This window comes from Trachemys scripta, chromosome 15, assembly GCF_013100865.1.
Source record: "Trachemys scripta elegans isolate TJP31775 chromosome 15, CAS_Tse_1.0, whole genome shotgun sequence".
NCBI classification, from domain to species: Eukaryota; Metazoa; Chordata; order Testudines; family Emydidae; genus Trachemys; species Trachemys scripta.
Window position 1 is genome coordinate 23,456,648 of NC_048312.1, and position 24,958 is coordinate 23,481,605.

The 24,958-nt window shown below is 43.9% G+C and overlaps 1 protein-coding gene across 2 annotated transcripts in view; it reads left to right on the plus strand.

Annotated features, from left to right (window-relative positions):
- TAOK3 (TAO kinase 3) overlaps positions 1-24,958 on the plus strand; it is a 142,480-nt gene that overhangs the window by 93,179 nt on the left and 24,343 nt on the right. For both annotated transcript variants that reach the window (XM_034791003.1, XM_034791004.1), the window contains exons 11-14: positions 663-744; positions 10,070-10,237; positions 14,644-14,850; positions 24,579-24,713. In XM_034791003.1, the coding sequence (XP_034646894.1) occupies positions 663-744; positions 10,070-10,237; positions 14,644-14,850; positions 24,579-24,713 (592 nt within the window). The remainder of the gene's footprint in view (positions 1-662; positions 745-10,069; positions 10,238-14,643; positions 14,851-24,578; positions 24,714-24,958) is intronic.

Consider the following 24,958-nt stretch of genomic DNA (forward strand, 5'->3'; position numbering starts at 1 on the left):
GACTTTTCTATTGCCCTTTGTATCCTCACATTGGCACCAAAAATGCAGATAGAGACTAAAAACAGAAGGAAATCAGTGTGGTCTGTACAGAAATATTACTCCTGTTGAAATGTGTTAATGTCTGAGTTTCATTGGCAGGGCGGGAACAATACACTCAAGGAGACTATTTTTCTTTTCCTGGGCATGAGGAGACAGGGAATCCCTCAAGATACCAGCCCCAGTTGAGCAAGGCCCTGAAACATATGCTTAAGTGCCACAGCTGGTGCACTGGCAGTAATGATTGGATAAAATGGAGATCTCTACCATCAAGTTATTAAAAGGAAAGCCCCTTCCTCGTGGAAGATGCATCTGCTAGTGCAAACTTCACCTTCACTAGAGTAAAAGGACTTGAACTCCAGTGCAGAACATCTTGCTGCCCAACGCACACTGTGATTTCCCCCGCACTGTGAGTGCGTTTCTCCCTGCATTGAGGAACCAAGGGAATTAACTAGTACACTTGGCAACAGTCCAGTTTCTCTCCTGTCCCAGAACTTAAGAACAGAGAAATACAGATTTATTTATTTTTTTTCCGTCTTACTGATGCAGATAAATTTTGAAAGTCACCAGTGTGCCTTCCGGCCCCTGAAATGATTCCCTCCCCTTAAATTTCTCTCTCTCTACAGGACGGACTCCTTTAGGGGATTTGTTGATTACTGCTTGCAGAAAATACCTCAGGAAAGGCCATCGTCAGCAGACCTGTTGCGGGTAACTTTTCACTTTTCTATTTCAGATGTTTGGGGGAGGAAGGGTGGTTGGAGGTGGAGTAATGTTACCAGTATTGGTGGTGGGACAGGACGTCGCTTGGCAGAGTGGAGTAGGCCATTTTCTAGTGTATCCAGGTAGGCAGAGGCACTGCAAGGTCGGGGCTACTTGCACCCTGCGGATTGGTTTTCCTCAAGAATTTTCCCTTTTTATTATGATCACTATGTATTTTCCTTTAGAAATGTAATTTCAGCTTCTGTTCTATTTAACAGCTTCCCTCCCCACAGCTTACATGATAAAGGGTGGGTGAACGAAGCAAAGACCTTTTTAAAGCAGCTTTGCAAAAGTATCATGACCATTTCCCAGTCCAGGCACTGAACCCATTTGCCCACCCTTTTACATTTCAATGATGATGGAAAATTGGTGATATTTTACTTGTCCGTTCCAAAAATTAAACCTCACTTTGGGCCAGTAGAATTTTGCAAGACCGCCTTAAAATTCACATGACAATAAATGAATGAATTCATGGTCCCCTACCTCTTGCCACCAGACTCTTGCTAGTATGAAATACTAATTGGGAATGCCAAATGTCGTGTGGAATAAGATGGCACTTCAGACAGCTGTGGTTAACCTGGGCTGAAACTCACCTTTCTGCACTGACCTGTTGTGTAGTGGCCTTGGACTGGCCTTCTGCGCAGAGATGAATTTCATCCTTTATGCACAACCTTGGCTGTCACTGTTGTTGATGCATCTTTCTAAAGCATCACGTTTAAGCCTCCTTTCATGTAAATGGTTCATTTGAAATCCATCCTGTTACAGGCAAAACTGCTGGTTCTGAGAATCACTTTTGATATCTGGCTGCATTGTTCCTTCAGAAATTTGCAACCTGACAATGTGAAATGTAAAAGGCTGGTGGCCTTGTTTGTTTGCATTGCTAGAGAATTAGGGCACTTGATGTTCTGTTTTCAGACTTCATTCTGCTCCTGTTAAAATGCGTCTGTTGTAACAGGATGCTCTGAGGTTCACTGTTGGAAAGGACTAAGGATAAGCTGCATGGGAAAAGGACTCATGTTGTGAGGAACAACTTTGGGAGCAGTTGCAGGACTCCTGACCCTTTGTACCCCAATGGGCTTTGCAGAAAACAGGTTTGAGTTCTGGAAGGAAGTTGCAAGTCTCATGAGGCAGTATTTCATGGAGTAGCCTCCCTAGCTGAAGGAAGAGCCTGTCAGCAGCAAACGGATAAAGGATTTAGTCATAATTTCTGCAGCAGTGCTGAATGTAGTTGAACTATAAGCATAGGAAAGGACAAACCATCGCCAGCATTAGTTTAGTTGCCCCTGTTGCAGGCACCCACTGTTAAATTATCCAATGGGCAGTTTTTGTTGTATAGACGAGACTTAAGAGTACGTGCTCAAAAGCTTTGAGAGGCGAGAGGGGATTTCTGCACTCCAGATTTAGTTTAAAACAGCAAGCCAGCCTACTGGTCCAGTAGCGTGGCAATGGAGTGCGCAGGAAGCAGCGTTGGGTTCTGCGTTACAGGACTGCTCCCTCTCTTACGTTACAGGACTGCATTACAGGACTGCACCCCGGAGGGAGGGTGACCTTGTGTATGGTCTTAGAAGTGGAGAGGAAAAGAATGTTAATCAGAAATTGGATATTAGTGTGTGTGTTCTTTTCCATCTTCCCCTTATCCCCTCAACTGGGGTTGGGTCGTCATGCAAACACCCTCCATCTTCGTCTGTCCAAGGTGGCTCTAAGGTCCACCTACTGACCATTTTCTTTGATGCAATCCATCCATTGCTTCCGTGGCTTTCCTCTGAGTCCCTTTCCTGCCATGCTATCTTCAGCAGGTCTCTTTCATTCATCGTCTGCATGTATCTGAACCAGTGAAGTTGCCCTTTCTGGTTTTTGTCAGCCGCATCATGAACTTTGACTTACATCCTAATACTTTCCTTTTGAAATCTCTCTCTTCGTGTAACTCCTCTTATGGCACGAAAACATCTCATCTTGAACACCTGTAGGCCCTGAACCTGCCGTCTCTGTGTCACCCATGCTTCTGCACCACACAGCTGTGGGAGGCCCACCATTTTTCTATACAGTTGGGCTTTTAGTCTCAGTGGCATACGCCTGTCATGCATAATCCCTGAGATGTTATTCCACACTCTTCCAGCATTCCTCAATCTGGACTGTCCAACGCATTCAAGATCGCCGGCTTCCACACCTGACCCACCAAGGTACTTGAACTGGTCTGTCTGCTTTAGTCACATTTCACTAATCTCTATGTCCAGTTTCCCTGTGGCACGGCTAGGGATCCACATGAACTCTGTTTTAGTCACGCTCATTTTCAACCTATCCCAGCTTATCTGGTTATACCACTGGCTTATTATTTCCTCTGTCGCTTCTTTTGAGGGCGCCCTGGTTGCTGTCATCTGCATAGAGCAGCTTTTCACCTTTTCCTGTTGAGATCTTCATGCTGATGTAGTCCACCAATATGATAAATAGCAGTGGACTTGCGGCCGACCACAGGTGCAGTCCAACTTTCACTTCAAACGTGCTTGTCGTTACAAAACATGTTTGGATCACTGTTTTAGGTGATTTATGTAGGGCATTCTCCATAGTTACTAAATCCTCAGACACTCCGTATTACCTCAGCACCGGTGTGAGCATCTTTCTGTCCACTTTATCGTATGCCTTTTCTAGGTCTATAAAAGCCCAGACACTATCCTGTTGGTGCTCTAGCCACTTCTCTGTCCTTTGCCAATTTACAGACATGCCATCTGTGGTTCCTTGTCCTTTCCTAAAGCTGAATGGCTCTTGTTCCAGGAGGAGTTCCACAGTCTCCAATCCTGCCATCCCCAGGGTCTGTTCCAGTATCTTCATCCCACGCGACATGAGTTTTATCCCTCGATACTTTTCACATTCATGGAAACTTCCCTTCTTAAGTACTGGGACCAGGATAGACTTGCACCAGCCTTCAGGAATTGTCTTGCCTCACCAGATGACTTTTAACATTTCTGTTCATCCATTTTATGCCTCACTCATCCAAGACTTTCACCAGGTCTGCTGTCGCTTTGAGTCTTGATGCTGTACTGTTCTTCATTACCTGAACTGCTTATCTCCCCTCGCCCACTGTTGTGTGAGGCTCAGGCACTACATGAGGGTCACTCCACCCTAAAGGGGTTTGCCATATTTAAGACTAACAAATTTATTAGAGTATAAGCTTTCGTGGGCTACAACCCACTTCTTCGGATGCAAGAAGTGGGTTGTAGCCCACGAAAGCTTATGCTCTAATAAATTTGTTAGTCTCTAAGGTGCCACAAGTACTCCTGTTCTTTTTGAGGATACAGACTAACATGGCTGCTACCCTGAAACCTGCCATATTTAAGAGACTCTCAAAGTATTTTTTCTACTGCTCCTTCACTTGTTCAGGTGTTACTAGTAGTATCGCCTGGTCATCATTTACTAATGGTGTGACAATATCATCCTCGTTCCCTTTGCGTCTCATTTTTGTAATGCTATAGATATTTTTGCCAGCTAACTGTGAGTCATTTACAAGGTTGGTGTATAAATTGTCTTGGTCACTCTTTGGCTTTCACTGCCTGCTTGGTAGCTTGCTTTGCTTCGTTGTATTTGTTTTCGTTTACACTCGCTGGATTCGATTTATTTATTTTTTTTATGCTCCATTTTCTTGTCTCAGATTCCTATTTGCACTTGATCAGGCCACCACCATTTCTCTCTTTTCCTGGGCTTTCCCCATCTATGTTGCCCACAAACCTCTTCCACCACCTCAATCCGCATTCTTTTGAGGCGGTTCCACTCCCCTTCTGGTGATGCCAGATCTGTTTCTTGACCCTTAACTTGTACGGCTTGCACAAACTTCTCTTCGACACTTCCCTGAACTGCCTGTACATTAATCTTGTTTCTTTTGAGCTCGGTTCCCTCTTTGTCCAATGCTCTGCCACAGTCTTTGCCACAAGAGATTTGTGTTCTAGCAAGATGGTAGCGCTAAGTATCACTTTCCTTCCTAACTCATCTCCATTGAGATTTCCTCACCAAAATCATAGGCCTTTTCCCCCACCTCTGATATATGTAACCCAATGACTCACCCTCTTTTGGAACCATACGTTGGCTATCATCCATTGTTACTGTATGGATCTCCTTCGTTAACAAAGGCCCTGCCTGGAGCCGTTACACAAACTCCTCTGTAAACCAGCGGGACCATTAATCTTCTGTTACAATCCAAGTTTTTTTCTCCCTCATTCTCCCATGAAGGAAAATGTTACCTTTCTGTAGTGCAATGAACAGTTTCCTCTTACCCAGTTTTCATGGAGTTGCACTGTAGATTTGTAAGGTTTGTGCTACAGGCTTTCTCTGTGGGCGTGGTGGGAGATCTAAAAAAACAGTATAACTAGTTGGGTTTAGATTTTGAGTGAGCAGCAGGGATTTTCTGGGAGATGTGGAGTTCCCAGTTCTCCAAGATTCACCACTGCATTGCATTCTGCATGATCAGAGGCCTGAGTCCTTAATCAAGGTTTGCAGATAGTTACCGATTAATCATAGAAATTAGGGATGGAAAAGATCTTCTAGGTCGACTGATCCATTTCCCAGCCAGAGCAGGATTATTCTGTCTGGTGCATTCTCTAGAGTCTTGGGCAATCTAGTCGTAAGCCCCAGCACTGGGACATCCATCATTTCTCCCGGGAGACAGTTCCGCAGCCTGTCAGGAGGATTTTCAGCCTAAATTTTCCTTTTCCCAATTTCATGCTGTTAATCCCAGTAATGCCACCGGGAAGCACTCGCTCACTTCTCCTCCCGTGGTGTTTGCACCCTTCAAATGTTTGTCAGGTTCTACAGTTTCCTCGATTGTTCTGCTTGCTCTTCTCTTAGCCAAACCATAGATGTGCAGCTCCTTTCTCCTAGCTCAGTCCTTCCAGCCCTCCTGATGGTTTTGTTCTCCTCCTTTCTCTCCATTTTGACACATCTTTCTGGTATTGATGTGCCCATAGCAGAAAGCACTGTCCCAGGTCTGGCTAGTTCCTCTCTGCTCTGTAATGATGATGCTTCTTTGTATACAGCCCCAAACTTCATTGGCCTTTTTGGCTACTGTCTTGTTGCAAAATCTTGTCTAATTTCCTGTCCACTGCCACCCTTAGGTCTTTTTTTAGCATTATTGTTTGCATGTAGTATTTTTTTTAAAGTATTAGATTTTTTTCAAGTTGAATCTCCTTTGGTTTTCTATCCATGTTTCTAATCTTGGCATCGCCCTATTATGTCTCTGTCCAGACTGGTGCTAGCAACTCCACCCAATGTAGTAAGCTTTGTGACTTCCATTAACATGCCTTTTACGCCCTTTTCTGTATTATTAACGAAGTGTTACATTAAAACTTACTTAGCACCAATTCCCACAGCAACTGATCAGAGTCTTTTCCTAAGCTTGATACTTTGTCATTTATTATTGCCCTTTGTTTATGGTCTTTCACCAGTTTTCATTCCCAATCTAATCACTTACCATTTGTTTTGGGAGTAAAGAAAGTTTCTTTGCTGCACTTACTTGGCAGCAGTTCACAGTTTATAATATGAAAGTAGGCCAGGGACCACATACTGAAGGGCATGTCCCCAGTTCATTGACGTTACGGATAGGAAGTTAATTGTAAATCAGACATTCAACTCCTTATGTCATCTGGCTACAGCCTACCTGAAAAGTGGAGGGGCCTTGTGTAACTCCAGGGGCTTTATCTTTGGGAAATTCAAGGAGCAGCATTTCTTTAGAAGGTAGCCATGTGTGAAATTTGTCCGGCCCCTTTTCCATCAGGCTTTTTTTTTTACATATTCCCTTTCTTTAAAATTGATCAGTGGCCTGCTATTTCTCTGGTTGCAGTGCCTGGCTGCTGGTGAGAATTGCCTGGCATGCTGCTGTTCCACACCAGGTAAACAGGACTCAGTTTTTCCTTGAATATTTCGGCAGAGGGATCACTAGCTCCATAGTGGCTTTTGCTTCATTTCCACAGTTGGTTAGATCGCTGCTCTGTGCTTACCTTGCAGCCTTTTGATTCTGATTTTTGTTCTAAGGCTACCATTCAGCCTTTGTTTTATGGCTTCTCTTGTTGCTCTTTCAGCTCAGTAAAATGTGTTCTCATGGATGCATCAGAGCCTCTCTTGGTTCGTGAAGTGAGAAATCGAAACCATACGCTCTGTACTGCATAGTCCGCTTTGCGCTCTTTCTTCTGGCTTTGCTGTAAACCTAGACCATCTCGTGTATATATATTTAACTCCTATGGCTTGGTTTTCCATTGAAATGCTGATAAATCAGGCTCCGTTTTTAATCTCTTCGGAGCCTGGTGTATTTTTTTCCCTGTGGTCTGAGTATGTGCTGTACAGCACATATCAGTGTTTTCTTCTCTGGTTCCACTTGCAGCACATTGATAATCCTTTGACCAGCTAATAGGGTTATGTTGTTAGTTTCTTGATGATTCATTCATGTGGCTTGGCAATCCTTCAGCTCTCTAGTAATAGTGCAAGTTCATTGAAGGATATGATTTCATGGTTACCTTGGGCAGGAGTCTGTGTAAACAATTGGAGCGGAGACGTCATTCATAGATTGTACATTTTCAGTCCTTTTAATTGGTTTATCGGAAGATTCTGACTCCTGCACGACAGATTTGTTCCCTTCTTCATCAGCCCCAAAGTTCCTCCGCTTACAGCATGCAGTACTTCCTTCTTTCGAGCTATTTTTGGGCAGCCCGGGCTCTTTTACATAAGGAGGGATATAGGTTATGTTTGTGGTGGTATTTTTCAATTGAGGAGTGTACTAAGTGATTGTTGAATTAAATGCTTCTGAGAATGAATGCAATGTCAGCTCAGTATTTGGTATGAGCTTTGTTAAAGGGACAGTTACATTAAAAATGTAGTTAAAAACTAAAACACACAACCATGTGTGTCACCATAGATTTTTTTTTTTTTTTTAAACTGGAAGGAATTTTAAAATCTAGCTTGATTTTCACCATTTATTACTTGGAGATGTGGATTCTATTCCTGGCTCTGGCACTGACTTGCTGTGTCACCTTTGGCAACTCACTTCCCCTCTATGCCTCTGTTTCCCTTCCCACCCTTAATCTGTCATGTCTATATTTAGATTGTAAACGCTTTGGGGCGAGGACTCTCTTAATATGTGTGAATGCAGAGCCAGGCTCAGTGGGGCCTTGATCTTGTTTGGGGCTTATAGATACTACTATAATATAGATAAGCAATCATAATTTTATTCTGCCTAGATAAGGATGACTTCTTACCCTTCTATTTCATGCATGTACCTTGCAATCTAACTCTGGCCCTGATTCAGTAAGGTATTAAAACACAAGCTTAACTTTAAAGCATGCAATTAGTCCCATGTATTGCACTGGGACTACTCATATAAGCTTAAAATAAAACATGTGTTTGAGTACTTGGCTGAATGGGCGCATTTGGCATGGATTAATGTTGGCACTTCCAGAATCAGTAACATGGTTTGAAATCCATTTTTTCTATTTTAAAAATTCTCTGCAGTGAGATGAAAACGGTAATTTTATCTCCACCCACAATTAGCTGCAAGTTGACTTCATTCACTTGCCAGTGTTTACATTATTTAAAAAAAAATTAAATTGGTGGGTCTGCCTATAAAGGAATAGAAATTATTCAGTTTTCTTCCCTGTGAAATGACCGTCAAAGCTTGAGTTATAGTAAAAGATACTTTGATACTGAAATGAATGGGCATTGCCGTTAATAAAACTCAAATGCACAATAGTTTTAATTTATTTAAAAATTTAAAAAATAAGCCTTTGGCATACATCTATATACAGATCATTAAAACAAGTTAATCTGATCCTCATGGCTCTTCTGGATTTGAGACTCCTCTCTTGAGGAGTGCTTCAGCTTAGCATATCACGTATACCTGGCTTCATTTCGTTTAATGATTTGATTTATATTGCAAATAGAACAGATATGGGCCAGATCCTGAACCCAGGGTGGTGCTTATTACCGTGACTAATTCCATGGAAGTCAATAGGGCTCTTCAGAATACTTCGCGCTCTCCCAGTAGTGAGTGTTTGCTGCATCAGGCCTTCTGGGTACAGAATTTTTTCCCCTTGCTTCATTGTCCTGTGCCTGAAGAAATGTATAGGATACACTTGTTCCTTAGAACACTTAACAATGTATCCTCCTGACTATTTGGGGGAGGGGACACATTCAAGGATGCATTTTAAGTTCTGTCCTAAGTAGGGATGGACTCTAGCATGTGCTGAAGTGCTTTCCTGAACTGGGATCTATGTAAGGACCTGATCCTATTCCCATTGACTTACTGGGAGCGTGATAAAGCCCTTAGTCCTCCCGTTATTCCTGTTTATGAATCTGAAAGGTCTAGAGGGTAAATCTTTGCATGAGGTTTAGGCAGGAAATCTCCAGTAACAGGAGTAAGAATTCCTTCCTCCTGGAGTATCTGCTTATTTATGCACCTTATATGTTCATCTTTACTTAAACTGTATATAATCTGCAAATTGGCTGCTGTTTAAATTTGATTATGTTGCTCCTTGGATTACCGTGTGTGTGTGTGTGTGTGTGTGTGTGTAAGAGAGAGTGAGTGTGTCTGTGTGTGTGTGTGTGTGTGTGTACGTACACAGGGAGGGAACAGGTCAGTTACTGTTTGTGTGACAGTATTTCACAGTGGCCCTGCCCAAGATTTAGGCCCTGTTGTGCTAGGCACAGGACAGATCCTGCCCCAAAAGGCACCTAGTTTAAACAAGCAAGACGGACCAAAAGCTAGGAGGGAAAATGGGCAGAGGAGGTGAAGTGCCTTGCCCAGGGTCACCTAGCAGGTCAGTGGCAGAGATGGGAATAGACCCCAGGTCTCCTGACCTATAGTCTAATGTCCTACCCACTAGCCCTCCTGCTCTGAGTTGATCTCTGATTTGTGTGTGTGTGTGTGTATGTGTGTAATATATATATATATAATGTCAAGTAGAACAGTGACCATATTTCTCCATATTCTGTGCTTGGCCAAGTCCTGCACTCCTGCCAATTTTATAACCGTTGAATGAAGCATTTCACCATCTGAATGCTGTATGTCAGGCTGCCGCATGGCTAGCTTGCTCACTTATGTTGATGTGGCTCATGTACAGTGCATCTAATCAGCGCTAAATGAATTTTGGGAGCTTTGGTACCTAACGGTGTGGAGGACGGGGGAAGAAATGTCATATCAGGTGATTTTTAAAGTAATAATTACAATGGCTCATGTTGTCTGGTAAAACATGTATGGTGTTGTGTCTGAGGCCACATATATCTTCTCTCGTTTCAAAATCAGCATGACTTTGTTCGCCGAGACCGGCCGCCCCGGGTCCTAATTGACCTAATACAAAGGACGAAAGATGCTGTACGCGAGCTGGATAACCTTCAGTACCGGAAAATGAAGAAAATCCTTTTCCAGGAGACGCGGAACGGGCCGCTGACGGAGTCTCTGGAGGAGGAGGAGGTACTGTTGTTTGTTATTACATCGACAGTGTCCAAAAGCCGTCTGGGTGCTTTCCGGGGCAAGTGGAATGCTGTGGTTGCTGCCCTGAGGAGTGCGCGCCGTGCGGCTGTAGATCGTTAGAGTGCCATGTGGTTCAGCAGAGATGGAGTGAGGACGGATAGGGGCGACGGCCCCAAGAGAAGGCAGTTACGTTAGGTTAGGCATATGCACACGTTGGTGTCTTGAGAGCTCAGTTTTGGACTTCTTTCAAAGGAAAAACTTTTTTCTTGAGAGCTCCAGAGAAGAAACTCCTTTTAAGGAGGATTTTGAAGGAGAAGATAGCAGCTTCGCAGGTGGGCCAGATCAGAGAGGGAATAGGCAAGGTTTTAATGTGGAGCAGTGAAACTGGCTTGCCAAACAGGGATTCAGAGATACTTTGAGCGAGGGAAGTAAATTTTCCTAAATCCCCTAAACTGCAGTTGTGGGGCAGGTTTGTTCAGGCATTCTCTTACAGCTTGGCCTCTTAACTTGCTACGTGCTGTTAGATTAGACCTCCACCGCGGGTTCCTAACAGCATTTGTTTGTGTGCACACTTTATAAATGGATGCCAAGAAAACTCTGTAAGGAATTAAATATATACATCTAAGTCATTGTCGTCCTTAACGTGAGGAGATTCTGCCTTTGGATTGTGCCTGTCCCACATCCCACTCACCTGGGACTGCCAGAATCTGGATGCGTTGAGCTTTCAGGCACACTACAAAGCTCACCTGTGGAGGGAATGGGATGAGGGTGGCATGGGGTTATTTTATTGGCATGATATAATTGTTGTTGAGCTGGATTTAATAATAATTGTGTGGACAGCAGGTTTAATGGGATTTTAGTGGTGGTGGTTTTAAATCCTGTAAAGGGTGCCAAGAGCTTGATATGGGAGCTGGTGGTGGAAGAGGAGACCAGCTGACCTCACTCAGTAGTGATCTCACCAGCTGGTTTAAAGAGCGTCAGTAATGGGTTTTGATCATCTGACAAAAAGAGAGTAGCTGCAATGGAGAGCTCTTTAGGGATGAAGAGCTGAAATTGGGAAGCCCAAAGGGAAAGTAGAGGAGAGCTGTGGGATCATGAAAGCCACCCCTTCCTGGGAAGGGAGTTCTACCAAGACATAGTCTCTCTCAGTGGCTTAAAATGTACAGCTGGGGTTTATGAAGGGTACAAATGAATGAACTTTCAAAAATGATGTGCTTTACCTTCAGTGACTGATGGCCTAGACCAGGGGTCGGCAACGTTCGGCACGCGGCTCGCCAGGCAAGCACCCTGGCGGGCCGGGCCAGTTTATTTACCTGCTGACGCGGCAGGTTCGGCCGATCGCGGCCCCCACTGGCCGCGGTTCGCTGTCCCGGGCCAATGGGAGCAGCGGGAAGCGGCGGCCAGCACATCCCTCACCCGCGCCGCTTCCCGCCGCCCCCATTGGCCCGGGACGGCGAACCACGGTGAGTGGGTGCCGCGATCGGCCGAACCTGCCGCATCAGCAGGTGAATAAACTGGTCCAGCCCGCTAGGGTGCTTACCCTGGCCAGCCGCGTGCCAATCGTTGCCGATCCCTGGGCTAGACTCTTCTTTTCTAAATAAAGGAAGCCTGTTCAATAGCACCATCGCAACGTTTCTCCAATTGCTGAGACGTTTCTATCAATTAATTGGCCTATCGCGAGCCGAAAATGAAATCGGATAAGCAGAGATGCTTTTTTTTAAAAGTTCTTTGATGCTAAAAAATGAAAACCACTGTTTGATACACAAAGCCAGGCATAAAATTAAAATCTGATTCAGTTCAAACCGTCAGCTGTAAACAGCCCAATTAATCAGTTTGCAGTAATTGACACTAACTGTGCTTTAGAGAAGGAAACCAGTGATTTGTCAATTAATATTAAAGGAAGATTATTTAATGTCACTTGATATGAGCACATTTGGATAAACTAATATCTAATGGTTTGGTGCATGGAAAACCTTTTCCATTGAGCCCCTTCATATTATGTGGCCTTGACTGTGTGTATCTTTTTCCTACAATGCAGCAGGCAGATGTGAAGGGGAGAGGTCAGAGTTCAGCAAACGGGGGTTAATTTTTTGGGCCAACTAGATCAGTTGTGCTATTTTGGGAGGAGGAAGTGTCTTGGGCTCAGAGGTGGGGGCGTCTGTGCTGAGATACAGGGTGGCACTTCTGAAGAAACACCTGCCTGTACTTCCAGTTGGAGCAGTGCAGCCAGGCTGTCTGCTGTGAAGGAGAATGGCAACTATGCAATGGTGGTAGCAGCAGCGCCAGCCACGCTAGGTAGAGTGGGGCAGGAATTTCCATTCTAACCCCCCTGTTGTCAGTCACTTAGAATTTTCCAAAACTTTCAGACCGAAATTCCCAGGCTCTGTCTCTGCCCAGGAGTGTTCTCCTCCTCTTCCCCCCCTGGTGAAAGTCTGAACAAAATCATTTCAAGGACAGCAAGTAGGGTGTAAGGGGAGTACTTTCGCCATTGTAATGTAATGTAATAGCTCTAGCGCTGGGGTTAGAGTGCTGAAATGTATCATGATAATAGCCATCACCAAGAAGTGCCGTGGAGTATTCCAATAAAATTTGGTTTTTATATCACTGAATTACAGTCCACAGCACATGTTGCACTGAGTTTTCTCACTAAGCTTGTTCAGTGTGTCACTAAGGGAGGCCATGTCGCACACGTATGCATGGCTAACTCAGCAGTACAGGATAAAAATTAGCAAGGGTGTACAATGGGTGAAGCTCTGGCCTCAGTCACTGCTCATCTTGTTAGCAAAAGCTGCCTAGCTCCTGAAGCCCACCCTGGAGGGGGAGGGAGGGGGAAGGGTTCCCTCCAACAGGCTTCCTAGGGAGTGCAGGAGATGTGTTCCCTATTGTGAACATCGCTGGGTATATAACCAATGAGTTCCACATCTTGGAGCTTTGAAACTTTTTTCTAAAGGAACTCCCATCCAAAACTATCAGGAGAAAGTTAAGGTTGCATGTTTAGGCACTCAGGTCAGGAAGTGAGAAAGTTCAGGTTGTATGTGCAGCCTCAACGCTGTCCTTTGTGCACATGCATTCTGGAATTAAATACCCATGGAGTGTTTCTCAAATGCTGCGGTATAATATGCGGTTTCTTCTGCCGCTTTAGAGACGCATGTGTAACTTGGTGTACAATTGTTCTTTCTCGTACATGTGTATCACTGTCAAATGGGATTTTTTTAATTTGGTTTAGGGTAATAAAAAGCACCCATACACAAACTGAGAGCTCTGCCAATTACTTAACATTACAAAACTAAATACAAATTTCAGTCAGCTAGCCCTTCTACCAAACAGCAGCTCTTACTACAGATAACAGCCTATTAATTGACTAGTAAAGTCCCTCTCCCCAGCTCTCTTCAAAGGCCAGACCAAACAAGATGGCCCTGCAGTACGCACTGAATTTTGGCTAATCAGGGCTATTGTGGACCAGAGATTGGAGAGCATTCCAGAGCCCCAAGGCCCTTGTAGAGAATTATCTCCTCTGAGGATAACCCTTTGACTTAGATGACTTTATATAAATTCTCTTCTCTGTAAGCCAGTACAGGTCAGACTAGCCCATTATGGTTATCCAACTGATGCAAGCACACAGGAAGGAAAAATATTGCAGGATGCTACTTTTGTGTATTTAAGTTTGTAGAAAAAAGGGCATGTTCTATCGTGGTGTTTGAGAAATAATTGTGAGATCATGTAATTAAATGTATTGTAATGCTTTCACCCATTGTAGTACAGTCTCTTCTGCGGAGCAATTTAGCTGTTTAAAAGTACGCAGCACCTGCATAAGAGCTTAGGATACTCGATGTATCTTAATAGAAACTACAAGCATCATTTAAACTGACAGAATGTCATTTCTGTTTGGCCCGGACATCAAGGTTAAAACCCCCGCTCCTGGGAAAAGTGCCGTGGGATTCTTAAGGGATCACAAATAGTCAGGACCCCAGTTTTTACATCTCCGATACACAGCACCTCAGCTCATCGTGGCTGGAGCATTATTTCAGTACAGGCTCTGAGGGAAAAGTGCCCCTTTCTCAATCACTGGCACTACTTACAGCAGCACCTCAATGTTCCCTGGAGAGTTCCCAGTCAAACACTAATTGTGTCCAGCCCTGCTTCATTTGAGAGAGAACTGGCTTGCAGCCTCAGATGCTATGGCCGCAGAGGACAAAAGAGAAAACTGACTGAGAGCCTCTGGTAACCTTAGGGTGATATCTGGTTTGGCCTTTAGGAGGCGAACAGCAAGGAATTTAGGTGCTGGGAAATAGCGGCAGAGAACCTGTAACTGCAGGATTGCAGAGCAATGTTGGGCACTGCAGGAATATGCATTAGGCAGTCCATCTCCTGCAGTGTTTGTAACTCTGGTGCCCCTTGTTTTTCAGGACAGTGAGCATGGATCAAACCTGAATCGGAAGATGGACAGTCTGGGCAGCAACCATTCCATCCCGAGCATGTCTGTGAGCACGGGCAGTCAGAGCAGCAGTGTGAACAGCATGCAGGAGGTCATGGATGAGAGCAGCCCTGAACTGGTCATGATGCATAACGACGAGAGCACAATTAATTCCACGTCCTCTGTGGTGCACAAGAAGGTATGTTCTCCGGGGCTCTCTGCAGCTTCATGCAGCGGTTCAGGTTCCTTAAGGCCCAATACAGCAATGTGTAGTGAGTGCCCTCGCTAACTTGCTGAGAGCAGGAGGTTCAGCAGACTCCTGTGGGATCGAGCTCTGTGTGTTGTTTCTCTTCTGGCTTTGAGCTTTGAAAATTAATCATAGAAAGCTGTTGGTGTGACGGCACTGTCGAATCCAGCCATCGAACAGGTAGGTTCTCTGCACGCTTCCTCACCCAGCTCTGCATGTGCCCCTTCATCCTTGCCTGCAACACCTCGTAGGGTTCCGATCCTCGTTCTCCTCTGAGCAGTTGTGCCACATTGTGTGTTGTGGTTTGAAGTGGCCTCATCTACTAAGGCACCACTCAGCAGTCACAGTTTGTGACCAAAGTCTGAGTTGTACTTGGATCCTTCCCCTGGACAGGAGCATTGCACGCTGAAGCACTCCTGCGAGGTAAGTTTTAAAGCAAAATTCCACTCCGCACTGCTCTTTGAGTCTCTCTTTCACAGATTATCTGTTCTGCTTATTAAAGTGGCAGCTTCAGAGGTGAAGTCATCTGGATACAGGCCAGGCACTAGCCCTGCACTCGCCATTCAGAATTAACTTTTACATAACCCTAGTAGTGTCCGCAAATGATGGACAGTCAAATGGAGGTGGTTGCTGTAACTGATTTTACAAAGAGTTTTAAAGTATATATAGTGGTGGTCTGCAGCTAGAGAAGCTAACGTCCCACTGTACAGTGCTACAGTAGAAGTGTGAATTTCTCAGTGGCATGAGAACCGCAAAGCCTAGTTTTAACCATTTAAATGCTTATTCTTCTAAACAAGCTTGTCTAAAAAAAAAAAAAATAAAACTGCAGTTTGTCATTGAAAATGACAACGCCTGCAATGTCAGACTTTTCTCATGTGCTCTCAACTGTACCTTCAAGCAATAAATTACCAGATACGTATATTTATAAAGGTACTGATAGGGAAGTAGCATAATTTAGTTCTAGTTTTAAAGAGTACTCCCGGATTTACTGTCTCAAATATGCTGGAAACCCCACCTTCAGCGTTAGTCCTTTTTAAGGAAACAGTGGTGAAGTGTGAAACATCAGTTCACATATTCCCCCTAATGGAGGGAAGAAGAGAGGCTTTATGCTGTCCCTGATCATAGCTGGAGCTGCTTCTCCTTCTATGTAGGTTTCAGAAATTAAATATTTTTATTCTTTCTTGTTACGTATTTGCATGTAGTGCCCAGATATACAAGATACACTTTGAGGGGGATGATGTGGATGTTTGTTTTCATAAGTTACAATGATTTTACTGGCTTGTAAATGTCACTACAGCTCATGAAAATAAAATGTGTGCAGCTCCTATCAGACATGAATTGCATTTATTTTAAACAAATGGAGTAGCTCTTCATTTTAAGAATAAACTTTCATTTTGTGGTAATTTTACAATACTTCCTGTGTATAAATACAGGATGATTGGTAGGGTTATGGTCTAGTTTTTCAGGATTTGTATACAGCTGTCAGTGTCTGGTGCTGAGTGTCTTCCATCTCAAGTAATGCCAATGAGAGTTTGGTGCCTAACTCCTTAGACCTTTTGAAAATTCCCACCGTACCTCTTGGCTTACATGCAGAGTTGATGCAGTGCTCATGACTGAAGACATGTATATTACTGATGGCACGGCTATGACAGGTATACTTGTCGGCCGGGAGAATAAGCTATTAAAACATCACAGGCTGGCAAAATTACATAAGGATACTAATGTTTTAAAGGAATCCAGCTTAAAATATTATAAACCTGTCAATCTCTTCTCGCACACATTCCGCTTAAAAGTTTATAATAATTCAGTGGTGTCATGAAAACTACAGGTTCCATCATGCAGTTCTCCTTCCTGGTCTGAGAGGCCAGTCTGGATAGGAGCTGCAACTGATTCCATTTTCTGCAAATTAGAGGCAGGCCTTGGGTTCTTGGCAAGACACCAATGAAGTCCTTGGTTGAGCAAAGTTTGGGTGCCCCTGGCAAAGATTCTAAGCATCACAGCTGTTACTAGCTATTTTGAATTCTAAGTGAAGCATAAGAAGCAGGCCAAACCCCTTGCACTGGCATGTTCATCTCTATTAGACAGCCGTAGATTTTTAAAAATAAAGAAATGGAGCATGCTTTCTGGCCAAAAATAAATGAAATGACCTTGTGTTTCTCATCTAGCTACTCTTGGGATTTGTGGGTAGTTCGCTCATGCCATCCTACGTTTGTGAACATCATTAAGCTCTGCAGTGAGAAGGTGTGTCCAAAACCCTTTCTAGGCATGTAATCTCTGACAGAGAATTAAAGCCGTGGCTGTCAGTAGCATCTAAGCTTGTGTTTAGAATAAAGGCCCCTTGAGCTCATGTGCTAAAAGTCCAGCAGAGCAAGACTGAGTTCGTAGATGGGAGTGTAGGGGAAGGCTGCCCCTCTCTAGGCAGGGTGGGTAGTTTTAATATCCACTCTGAGCCAGTTGTCATAGCTGGTACCAACAGAACCCATGACACACAAACGGGCGAGAGTGACAGGCAGCCGCACGCCTTCCACCGCCTCCCTTTTCTGAATCGCATTGCAGCTGTAGGACCTCCTGAGGGAGCAGTCTGCTAGTCCAGTGACCAACACCACATTTCTTAAAAGAAGCCCAGGTGTCTGTCATGTCTCCATCCAGCTCCCACAAGGTACCTGGGAGCTTTTTCCTTCCCAGTGTTTGCATCTCTGTATGCTGTGTTAATCTAGCTAGTGTAATGGAGAGGCATCTCACTAATTTACTAGCTGAAACATGGATCAGTCTCTCTTTAGAGAGAGTTGGGTAACTACTTCTGAAGCCAAAGATCATGTTACTTATGGATATACATTCCCCAGGTCATCTCCCTTTGGAAGTGGAGTCAGTCATTCACTCAGGTTACGGATTGCAGGCAAAATGACATCTCGAGTGCAGACCAAACAGTTGTATCTTGAAGGGGGAAAAAAATGGTGCCAGGTGCACTCTGAATTCACTATATTCTTCTAAAGCCACATGACCCAGGAACAACAAAGCCCAAATGCCATCAGTGAAGGTATCCTAAAGCAAAGTAAGGATGAAGATCTGTGTCTTTGGAGGACAGAATGTTGTTTCCTTGCTTATGGCATCCAGATACTACTTTGCTGTGTGCATTAGAAATGCCAAGTGTTGATTTGTCCATCCTGCATAACCATTTGCATGGTACCCCAGAGATGCTCTCTGCTACTCGTTTGGACTCCTGAATAATGCTAGCCGGGGATGGCATTTGAGAATTGCCTTCTTAGGGTTTAATCAGCAGTTACAGTTGCCTTTATTTTATAGGGAGGAATAAATGCTGGTGCCATCGTAAGCATAAAGCACTGAAACCCGTTGCAGTAATGGCAGCAGGAAGCATGACTATGTTCCAAATGCCGCTTTCACCATAAAACATGTTGACTGTGGCGGTAACTCTTCACAGCCAGACAGAGCATACGGTGTGTCCCTTTCGGCATTAGCTGCAAGGGGACGTTTTTGGTGTATTCATATTTACCAGGGTGCTGTTCTGCAGCATATCAGCGCCCTTCCTTTTCGGCTCACACACATCATAGATGACTTATTGTCAACCGCTCCATCAAACTGATGCTGCAATCATGTGTCTTGTGGTGTCTTGGTAGACATTGTCCTAGCTAAATATGCCAAGTGACAGGACTTGGAGCACCTCCTTGGGAGACTAGATCACAATATTTCAGCTAGATTGGGTGTAATGAGGACAGCATTTTTACTACAAATAAAGGCGGTGTCTTTTTTTTTTTTTTTTTTTTTTTTTTTAAGTATCACATTCCACATTGTTGTTTTTGTTCAGCCACAATGCAGAGCTGCTGCTGGTGTGCTGCTACCAACACTAAGCACTTAGTGTTTCGTCATAATATTATTTCTCTGGTGAAACCTTTAGGATGTCAGATTGTAAATAAATACTCGTTTGTATAAAACATTTTTAAAACAAGGGTTCTGAAAGGAGAACATTAATTGTTAAGCTCCACAAACAAAATCGACTCCTCTTTTCTCTGCCCAATGTCCTGTTGCAACTTAACTACAAATGAAAACAAAATACGTTGTATAGACATGACTCCTCGCCGCTCCATGATGCATAAGTGGCATCCTGGCTGGATCCAGTGATGGTGGGGATACTAGGTGCGCAGCCAGTCTATGGGGAGTGGATGGGATATATAGGGGTATGTTGCCCTACAGGCTGAAGTTTCTGATTTACCCCTAGAGAACGAGTAAGATCTGATGGGATTTTCCTTCCGGGTGGGAAGGGTGAGTGGGACTTTTGGAGCCTCTGGGCTGCGTGTGGAGAGTAAGATGTGATTCTGTACTTGCCCGCCTGCCTTGAACGATTGCAAGCATTCGTATCCAAAAGGGCTCTTGTTGAAAGTGACCCTATCTGCAGGTTGTTGATACATCCAATGTGTTGTGCTCAGCTGATCGTTTTATTCCTCCCCCCTTTGAATTCTGGGAAATGGAGGAGGTTGTCACAGCTTGGTTGTACATTCCCTTTAGGGTCCTACCCATGGTTAGTTCAGTAGCACTCCCCTTCATATTTGTGTCTAGAAGGCTGGCAGTTCTCGGGGTCTATTGGATACTGTTGTCCGGGTAGCATCTGTCCTCTTGAACTGTCTGAGGGGAATTTGCTTGCTGTGCTACTGCTTGTTTCCCCTAGCATCAGTCAAGATACAAAATGTCGGTGAATGCTCTTTTGAAAAGGAAAGCTTGGGAATTTAGCTTCTTGCTGATCAAATGTGATCAGCGTTGATGCAGTTTTTCTATGTATATGAATTTCTCCCATCAAATTTCTCAGCTAAGATCATGGAGACTTTTCTCTAATGTTGTCACCTTGATTCTTTGCACTTACATATGCCTGCTTCACCTTTCACAGAATTGCATGGGAAACCATGATTTTATGTACTGAAACAGTTAAGGCAAGCTGTGGGTCTGCTTATGTTCCCAATCAAAGGCAAAATTCTCATTGACTTCAGTGTGAACAGGCTCAAACCATACATACTTAATATGTTGAGTTCACCTTTGTTTCATATATAACTTGCTCATCCCCAGTTATTGCTGGCTTCTGCTCGGCAGATATTTTGAGCATGTGTGCGAAGGTTGTGTTTCAGAAGTGGGTTCTGGTCCATGCAGCTGTGAATAATGCTCTTGGGCATGAGTCAGTTTAAAAAAAAAAAAAAGACCCGATTAAGCTAATTCTCATGAGTGTGGTCATGAAAAAACTTGATCAGACTATGTGGTTAGAGCAGTGGGGGGATATTGTTCGCACAATAGACTCAGTAATCTGAGTGCTGTGAATATGGAGATGTCCTCAGAATGTTGCACTAGTGTAGTGGGTTAGCCTTTAAAGATTGTTTTTCAGTGAGCAGAGAGGAGGAAGGATGGTCTTGGATTAATAGCACTGGACTGGGACTCTGGCATTCAGTTCCTTACTCTGCCAGTGGGACCTTGGGCAAGTCACTTCACCTCTCAGTGCTACAGGTTCCCATCTATAAAGTGGGGATGATAGTACCTTACTGCCTCATAAGTGTGCGGTGTGAATAGTCGTCATTGCATAAAAGGTGCTCAGATGCCTGTTTGAACCCAGTTATGTCCCTTATGCTGTCCAGGTCAACAAAATGTAGGCCTGGATAGACCCAGATCCAAACTTTGGAGTGTTTGGATGCAATGGTCTGGTTGTAGAGGTTGGCCTGAGATTCCAAGTTTGGCTCCTAACATCTTCAAAGACCCATACAAGGGGGCTTGGAACCAAGTTCCAGATTGGACCCATATCCGCTGAAAACTAAAAGATGTTGCTCAGGCTATTGGCAGAAAGGAAGGAAATAGGAAGGAAAAAGGAAATAGATGGAACCTACAGACATCCATTCTTTGTGCTTGTAGCTAGACCTCTCTCTCAGCAGCTGTTGGCCTCACCACCCAGTGTCTGCTTCACTGACAGAGGGAGAATAGGGTCCTCATGACTCATTTGTCTTAATTCCTTTTACCTATTTGGTGCCAGCTGTCACTGCTATGATAATGTCACCCATTGGTCTTGACAACTACAAAGATTGGATGTATATTTTTTTCTGGCCAACATGATGCATTTATCTGAATGTGTTTCCCTGTTAGCTTACCCAGGGTTGCTGGAGATGTTGCATGAGGCAGAAGCCCCGAACCCTGACTCAGGGATTCCAAGGACAGTCCTTGGGCGTTTGTCTACACCAGGTTCTCCAGCCATTAAAATTTCCATTCTTTTTGTGTGCTTGGTTACAAATTAATTGCCACGTCCCTCACCTACGTCAATAAAGAGCTGTTGAAAGATTTTATGTTGTTCACCTCTTGCAGACTGTTCTCTGGGCTGCCCTAAGATGTTGCTGCACATAAGTCAATGGAAGTTGTGCATGAAGATGTGAGGACACAGTTTTAATCCTTGAGACGCCACCCCTTGGAGAATCCAAGGGATCTCACCCGCTTATTTCTTATGGGGGAAAATTAAAATGAATGAAACAGTGTCAAAGAGAAGGCACCATTTCAGGCTGTCTTGTGGGAAATGGAAAGGCGGTTCACTGGATTTTTTCATAAGAATGTTTTAGTAGATTGCATTGACCTCTGCCACACTAATGTAATAGCTGCTGTCCTGCTAGAACTAAAGACCTACATCTTTTGCACACGCTCCCTTTTCACCGAGCCCCCAAACAGGACATTTCTCTGTGCCTTGCTGGACTCTGGAGAATCGCCCTGTTTTAACGAGTGATGTCCCTTCCCCTTAAAGCTCTGAATTGAGACCAAGGTCCTTCAGCCAAAAAGGAGCCCATCAGCCTAGTTAAAGGGTTTACTGGGCGGGGAGGGGGTGTGTGTGATATAAGGTGTAGCCTGCATTTCACCCCCGGCCAGTCACTCTTGTCCTTAGGTTGGTTATTGCAGTGTGGAGAACTCCAGAAGGCCTCCGTAATCTACTTCTAAAAATGTTCCAAACTAGGATTCCAGAAGATTTATTTTTAGTGGCGGGTCCATCTGCTTGGAACACTATTGCCTATCTTATCAATAATGTTTTTTACAAAGCCCCGGTCACCCAGAACACTCCGATCCTACAAAGCTTCATAGATTGATTATTTTCCCAATAGACCCACAAGATTCTATGATTCTAAGAACCTAATTAGCTGAAAAATATTCTTGAAATTTAAATATTTAATCGTGATATTTCAGTAAAGACAGGGATCTAAGCTTTAGCTTCATTCAGGCATGTATATACATTTTAGACCGGGGTAGGTAACCTACGTCACGTGTGCCGAAGGCGGCACGTGAGCTGATTTTTCAGTGGCACTCACACTGCCCGGGTCCTGGCCACCGATCCGGGGGGCTCTGCATTTTAATTTAATTTTAAATGAAGCTTCTTAAACATTTTAGAAACCTTATTTACTTTACATACAACAATAGCTTAGTTATATATTACAGACTTATAGAAAGAGACCTTCTAAAAATGTTAAAATGTATTATTGGCACGCGAAACCTTACATTAGAGTGACTAAATGAAGACTCGGCACACCACTTCTGAAAGGTTGCCGACCCCTGTTTTAGACCCTCCTCCCTCTGTAATGCGCGCACACAGCTGAAAGCTAAAATTCAGACTAGTTTCAAGGATGGCTGCTCTCTAACCTTATGGAGTGTTGGCCTCTGTTAAAAGTAATCGGAATCCAATAAAATGCCCAGCATCAGGATGACAAAAATGTAAAATAAAATAATATTCTTCTAACAGTCCACAGGCTTTCTATTTCTAGAAGACTTCCTTTTATTAATCTCTTTCTCTCCCTGCCCACTCTCCAATTTTTAAACCTTCCCTGTCCCCACCTGATTTAGGGGTGGCAGGTTGTTTAGCATCTTGTCTCTTGCCTGGAGGGAAGATGCTAAAAATACAGGGGCCATTGTAAATTCTGTTCCGTGACAACCCTGGCTATTCCTCCCACCCCGCCAAAGCTCAAATGTGAGATGTAGCGTAGAGTGCAAAATCCCAAAATGAGGGACACAAGAAAAATGGTTGGCTCTAGGCACCTTAAAATGATGGGTGGTTCACTTCTGGATATATATATATTTCCTATATCCTTTACTTTCCTGCTACATATTGTTCACAATATAGAAAGTGCATGAACTTGGGTAAAATATGGATCTAAAATAAAGTCTGTGTGAGAGGTATGCTCCTAGGAGGCAAGGAAGAAGCATGTCAAGACACACCTTGTCTACACTAGAGTTGTTTCATACAGTTTCCTACCAGTAGTACTCACTAGTGGGAATACTGGTATAGACCAGCCAGTAACTGTGTTTCCTAATATTGGTCAGCGCTGGTCTAGAGGACAGGATGCTACGAAGTCAGTGGCCATCTGCAGTGTTGCCTCCACTAAGTGTTCAAAAATAATGAATCAGGCCTCTGAAAATCAGGAGATTTTTTTTTTTAAATTAGTTTGTGGCTCTTTTTATTTGCCTTCTGATATGAGGGCTTTTATGAGTCCCATTTTCAACCTTTACTCTATAGCCACAAGGGCTAGAAACTTATTTTTTTAAAATGAAAACAGAGATTCTCATGTAATTGACTTCAGGAGCTGGGGCTTTAAGAAAATACCAAATGACAAGAGTTGGCAACTCCGTCTGCTCCAGAGCTTCCACCTTTGCCAGGTCCTTTGAACCTGCGCTGGTGAGAGCAGCAGTTGGAATTCTTAGGCAAGATGTCCAGGGTACCCTGGGCATGGCTGGGCTGACCTGGGGACACAGTTTTCAAATACTTTTTCCTTTTGGAAGTCACCTTTATAGCCATTTCTCTTAAGTCAACAGTCCTGGACTTTCCCAGGCCTGTCTGGAGAGGACGTGGATTTTGAGCGAGCGACAGAATACTGCTTTTTGTTGCGACGCTTAAATGCATGGTATTTCCGCTGCAAAATCACTAGTTCTTAAGCCTTTCACAACTAGAGAGTGAGAGATTTCAGAGAAGACCATTTGTGGTAAACCTACGAGCTGTCTCTTTAAATAATGAAAAAAAAAAAAAACCCTTTGCGAGGCTGTGGAGAGAAAGTGCTAGAACTGTGCATGATCATGACTGGAAAGCAGGATCCCTGAGTGGTCACCGAGTCTTCCCAGCACAAGATCGGGAAGCTGGTCTCTTCAAGCCTGCAATGTTTTTAGGCAGAATGATCCTTCTTCAGAGCAGCTAGCAAACAAAAAGATCAAATTAAGGAGAAAGCAAGTCTTGAAAGGGAATGAGGCAAAATCTTGCTCCTGTGTTAAAAGGGAACGGCATCCTCCTGGCTAGACATGGAAATCACATTTTTAAAGGGATTATTTGGTTGCAGCGCTTTAAGCAAACCTTTCTGAAGAGTCTGATTGCTCTGCATTGCTTTGTGCTTTTCCTTTGTTTTTTTGCACATATGTAATTCTGGAGGTTAAAAAAAAAAAAAAAAAAAATTCTGCCAGGGATTCAGAAGGCATCCCACTAGCGATCAGCTGACATTCTTAACTGAAGGCTGCAATGTGTTGCTTATTCATTTTGTACTGTGAGAGCTGCAGGGGCTAGCAGAGAGCTAAACTATGCATTTCAAACAGCAGTGCTTGTGCAGAAAGAGGGGTGAGAAAGAGGCAGCCGGCGAGGAAAGAGCACAGCTGGACTTTCTCCTTGTTTTTATCCATTTCTGCAGGATCATGTATTTATAAGGGATGAGGTGGGCCACAGGGAGCACAGGCCTGAGCTGCGGCCTACCCAGTCAGTCCAGAATCAGGCCCTCCACTACCGGAACCGAGAGCGCTTTGCCACAATCAAATCAGCATCTTTGGTAAGCAAACACCCCACCCCCCTTCTTCTTCCTCTCTGTCTCTTTGGTTGGGAAGAGGGTTAAGAATTTTCTTCTCGCCCATATATTTTTTTGTTGGCATAGCAACTAGATATTGCACAGAAAGGGGTGTGTGTGTGTGTCTGTGTGTGTGTTTGTGTGTGTGAGAGAGAGAGAGAACATGTAAAAAAAAAATCCATTCTGGGTGTTTTCAGCCTATGTAAAATCAAACACATTTATGAGTGAAG